At 63.7% G+C, this 4861-nt stretch overlaps 1 protein-coding gene across 3 annotated transcripts; it reads right to left on the bottom strand.

Annotated features, from left to right (window-relative positions):
* Nucleotides 1–1180: 1180 nt before the first annotated feature.
* Nucleotides 1181–4595, bottom strand: HLX (H2.0 like homeobox). 3 transcript variants are annotated; one of them, XM_015857283.2, is made up of 4 exons: nt 3771–4591; nt 3298–3477; nt 2731–2915; nt 1181–2002 (listed from the first exon to the last, which is right to left on the bottom strand). In XM_015857283.2, exons 1-4 carry the CDS (start codon nt 4345–4347, stop codon nt 1664–1666), a joined length of 1281 nt encoding a protein of 426 aa, XP_015712769.2. In that variant the 5' UTR covers nt 4348–4591; the 3' UTR covers nt 1181–1663. The 3 variants fall into 3 exon arrangements, with proteins under 3 accessions (XP_015712769.2, XP_085397301.1, XP_015712770.2); XM_085541175.1 differs by having other exon boundaries at nt 1181–1984; nt 3771–4505; XM_015857284.2 differs by lacking the exon at nt 3298–3477 and having other exon boundaries at nt 3771–4595.
* Nucleotides 4596–4861: the final 266 nt, after the last annotated feature.

Genomic DNA, 4861 nt, shown 5'->3' with positions numbered 1-4861 from the left:
GCCCGAGTGCTGGGGACGTTGGAGAGAAGGATCCGCGGGGCGATGCTCGGCGCTCCGCCTTTAGAGGCGACCACCACCTCCCGAATCCGCTCGTGTTGGCGTTGAGAAATAAAGCAAACAAAAAGAGACCCCCGGGATTGCTGGGACCTTTCTCCGGCTGGGTGCAGCACTGCATTACGGATGTCTCACGGGCTGTCCCACTCCCGACGCTCCCCTCACCTTTATCCCAGCAACTGAGCTCCCTCCCCACTTGGGATGGCCGCAGTCGCCCTGCTTTCCCCAGCTCCGCTCGTGGCTTTGTCCACCTGCCCGAGGTCGCGCACAGCCGGGCCACGCGGAGTTTGATGTTTTAATTTCTTTCTTTCTCCTCTGGAGAGGAACATCGTTATTCTCCCGGCGACCGCCCCAAAACCGGAGCGATGAGGGGAGATTGTTGGCCCGTCCGTTTGGATACGGGCATCGCACGGCGCCGCTTTCCTGAGGCCGGAGGCGAAGAGCAGCTGTCCCCTACGAACCCCCCCCGTAAAGCCATCAGGGACACCCTATGCACAACCCCTTCCCTGACGCACAGATATCCGATGGGAACGTCACCGCAGGCGCTGCGCGCATCCACGGGCGCAGCGGCACGGTTGAAAGTAGCTTTGCGCACCGTAGCTCTGCGCTCTCGTTTGCGCCTTGTTACCTCTCCCCTCCCATCCCGTCCCACCGCAGCCCCCTCGGCTCGCACTTTGCCCTGCCTCAGTTTTCCCTAAAATGAATTCTGCCGACGGACACTCGGAAGTTGCGCTGCCTCCTCTGCGCGCTCTGCTCCCGTGACGTCATACCGCGCTTCCAGGGCCACGCAGCGGCAGCGTGACGTCACAGGGCGCTGCCACCTCAACCCCCCTCTAAGGCAGCTCCCCCCCCAACTCCCAGATGCGGTTCGTCTGTCTGGACCATCCTGTACCGAAACCCAAATCGTCCCCACGATATCCACGTCCGTAGGTGCGCGCCGTCGGAGCTGCAAACGGAATCGGAGACTTTCTCGCCCGAGAGCAATTTTGCGTAATGAAATCCGGTTGTTGTCACCACCTCCGCTCGCGGAGGAAGGGGAAAAAAAGGCTTAAAAAAGGCGAAGATGGGGAGTTGAAGGCGAGGAGCAGCCCCGCGGCCTCAGCCCGGCCAACAGACGTGGACGTGGTTACAAACCATAGCAAACATTTTATTTACAGGAGATAGATAGATAGATTTCTATATTTTGTCAGTGCAGTATTTCTCGGTCGGATTATTCGAAGCAACACGTTGCAACCCAGGAGGACGTCGGCGAAAATACTTCACATTGTAAATTGTTCGGGGGCGGAGGGGGGGGGGGGGGATTTCGGAGCTCAGTCTCTCGCTCGGATTTTCCCAGAGAAGGTGGGGGCGGGAGAATAAAATTAAGAAATAATAATAATTAAAACAACAACAAAAAGACCTCAGGGGGAAAAAAAAAAGACAACGAGAAGTCCCGCTCTCTGTCCCGCGGCCGGGCCGCGTTCTCTCCTCCCGGGGCAGCGTTGGAGCTGCAGCTCCCCCCCCCCCCCTGCGGCCGCTCCCCTCCGTGCCGAGCCGTGCCGTGCCGGCCCGCGGCGGGGAGAAGGCGTTCAGTCGGCGCGGAGCTCTGACGGCGTCGGGGCCGCCCCGTCTATAGCCCCTCGGGGCTGGCGGCTGCGGGCGGCGGGGAGGGGAGGCCGGGGCTGGAGGAGGGCCTGCAGCCCCCGGCCTGGGGCTGGCTCTGCTCGGCGCCCTCAGTCCTTTCCGTGTCGCTGGGAGCCATGTCGAGAGAGTCGGGGTCGCTGCTGTCGCTGTCGCCGTCGCCGTCGGAGCGGCTGGGGCTGCGTTCGGGCTCCCCCGCGGCGGCGGGCGGCTGGACGGCCCTGGGGGCCGAGGGTTCGGGCTCGGGAGGCGGCTCCTTGTCCTTCTGGGCCTGGGCTTCCTTGGAGTGCCGCCACTTCATCCGGCGGTTCTGGAACCACACCTTCACCTGCGGCCGCGCCGCCCTCAGACGGGCTCACGGGACCGCGCAACACCCGCGCAAAAACCGCGCAAAAACCGCGGAGTGGGGCAACGCGGGGACGTATGGGGGGCTATGCTCATCTTCCTCATCCTCATCCCCAGCCTCATCCTCATCTGCCCCCACCTTTACATCACGAGGATGATTTTGTTATTATTTATGGCTTTCTTTTTCCATTACTGTTTGCACGTTAATAACCACTGCCGGGTTTGGATATATATATATTTCCCAGCCTTTTCCTTTTGTTTCGTTTGTTTGCCTTTTGTTTTGTTGTGGGTTTTTGTTATTGGTGTTCGGGGGGGTTGTTTTTTGTTTTTTTCCTCTCCTTCTCCTCCTTCTTCCTGGAAACTCAGGCCCTTGCTCAACAAACCGCAGCGTTATACAACACCGCGGGCCCTTAACAGCGAAATCATCTCTGAGAGGCATTTAATGGCTCCGTTTGAGGCAGAGCTTTCGCTTCCCTTCACTCAAGGATTTCACAACGAGGGGGAGGAAGAGATTTAGAGGGGAAATAACAAAGAAAAAACGGGGAAGGAGCATTAAAGTCACTACTCTTCCTCGGAGCTAAGTGCTCGGCTCGGCAAAACGTGCGGGGCCTCAGAGGAGAAGCGAAGGGAAAACGCTCTTCGGTTCCCTCCCCGCCCTTGCTACCACCCCCCTCACCCCCCCGAGCGCAGCAGGGAGCCGTCACCCCGTACCTGGGCGTCCGTGAGCCCCAGCATCGCGGCCAGCTGCTTGCGGTCCGGTTTGGTGACGTACTTCTGGATTTCAAAGCGCTTCTCCAACCCTTTCCTCTGCAGGTTGGAAAAAACGGCCCTGGACCACGAGCGCTTCCTCTTGTAGGTCTGAGGCAGCGTGTCCTTGGTCAGCACCGCGTACGGCCCTGTGGGGACAGACGTACGGACACGGGGCGGCCCCGTTAGGGTTCGCGCAGGGACGGAGCCCGCAGCCCGCAGCCCACAGCCCGGCGCAAAATGGCCCTGGCTGCCGTCGGGGGTTTCCTGCTGCCGTCGGGGGGCTGCCCCAAGCGCTTTCCACTCCCCCCCCCACCCCATCTCTCCGGGCTCTCCCTACGGGACGGGGCGAAGCTGGATCGGGCCCTAAGGCGCTCGTCCTCCCCCCATGGGGCATCCCAAACCCGAGCCTCGCAAAGAAAAGAATCAAATAATCACTATATAATTATTTAAAAAATAATAATGACCATCTCCAGCGTTTACAAACGCGAGTCCCTGCGGGCCCGGTGCCACGGGGGGAGCGAGATGTACCTGGAAAAGTGTCCTGAAACTGGTGCTGAACTGAGTTCCTTGGGGCCGTGTTTAGGGGCCCCAGAAGGGCAGAGGCCTCGTTAATGGGCTCTAGAGACGCGAAGAACTGGCCGGCGGACGGCTGCAAGGCGGGGAGGTGAACCCCGGCCTGGCGGCTGGTACTTAATAGCGAGGTGAGATCTGCGAGCACAGAACAAGGAGAGCGCGGTTACGGCGCGGTCGGGCCCCGACGGAGCGAACGGAGCCCCGCGGCCCCGCCGTGCGCTCCCTCCTTCGGGCTGCGGGGGAGAGGCCGCGGCCCTGCCCGCTTCAGCTTCGCTACATTGAGGCTATCGCTATTTCCAAGGGGGGGTGCCGCCGCGCGGGGTGCCTGGGGAGAGCCCTCGTTCTCCGCTTTTCTTAGTGTAAAGCCGCGGGGACGGGGAAAACAACGCAGCGCCGAGCACGCAAAAAGGACGCGGCGATTTCTCTACCTCTCAGCGTGTTGCCTTCCTTCACTTTGGGGTCAAACTCCGCCGACAAAATGCGGTCGATGCCGAATTTCAGGTCCTTGCTGGCGGGCGCCGGCGCTGAGCCGCCCGTGTGGCCCCCGGGTCCCCGCGCCGGGGTTCCCCCTCCTCCGCCCGGTGCCGCCGCCGCCGCCGCCGCGTGGTTGCGGTGCTGCGGGGTGCGGTGGTGGTGCGGGGGGTGGAAGGCGGCGGAGAGCGGCGAGAGGCGAGGAGGGAACGCGGCGGCGGCGGCCCCGGAGGGAGCGTCGGGGGCCACGACGGGCGTCGGCCGCAGCGGGGAGGCGGCGGCGTGGAAGGGGCCGCCGGGGAGGATGGAGCCGAGCGCGGCTGCGGCGGCAGCGGGCAGCCCGGGAGCGGCGTCGGCGGGTCCGGCCGCCGCCTCTCCGCCGGCGTGCAGGATGTCGGCGATGCAGAAGGACGGCTTCTTGGCCGCCTCCAGCGGGAAGCAGCCGCCGGCCGCCGGCCCCGCCGCCGAGCAGTACGCCGCTGACCAGAGGCTGAAGTTGGAGGCGTAGAAGGGGGCCAGGCCGGCCGTGTACATCCTGCCGGCGGCGGCGGGGCTGCGAGCCCGGGGAGCGGCTCAGCTGCCGGGAGAGCGGAGCGGGGCTGCCCGCCGGCCCGCGGGCATGGGGAAGGATGGCGGGGGGCTTGCCGGAGGGACAGGGGGAAGTAAAGTAAAATTTAAAGGGAAAAAAAGAAAAAAAAAAAAAGAAAAAAAAAAAGGGAAGAAGTCCCCAAAAGTCGCGGCGAGAGGCAGAGAGCGAGCGGCGAGAGCGGGACAGCAGCGGCGCAAAGAAAACAAAACAAACCCCCTTCCTCGCGCCGGGGAAAAAATGCACCCCTCCCTCCCCAAACTTTCTCTGGCAGCGGTTCCCGGCCCCGCCGCAGCCCTCGATCCCGCCGCCCCCCGCCCGCCCGCGCCCAATCCGCTCTCCGCGGGGCCGGGACGCACCGCCCGCCGACACGCCCCGCGCTGCCGGGCCGGGATGGGCCGCTCCGGGCCGCGCTGAGCCGCGCTGGGCCGTGCTGGGCCACGCAAGGTGTGTCCCGAGCCC

The sequence above is a fragment of the Coturnix japonica genome, chromosome 3 (assembly GCF_054131305.1).
Source record: "Coturnix japonica strain WE chromosome 3, WE-NBRP24, whole genome shotgun sequence".
NCBI lineage: Eukaryota > Metazoa > Chordata > Aves > Galliformes > Phasianidae > Coturnix > Coturnix japonica.
Note: the sequence above shows the minus strand (reverse complement) of the source record. Positions and strands in the feature narration are given on the sequence as shown.

Excerpts from the sequence above, each read along its gene's own strand:
- HLX (XM_015857283.2), bottom strand. The coding sequence starts at position 4,347 with ATGTACACGGCCGGCCTGGCCCCCTTCTACGCCTCCAACTTCAGCCTC. Across the intron at positions 3,478-3,770 it reads GGAAGGCAACACGCTGAGAG|ATCTCACCTCGCTATTAAGT; the intron begins GTAGAGAAATCG and ends CTGTGCTCGCAG. Across the intron at positions 2,003-2,730 it reads TGGGGCTCACGGACGCCCAG|GTGAAGGTGTGGTTCCAGAA; the intron begins GTACGGGGTGAC and ends GCGCGGCCGCAG.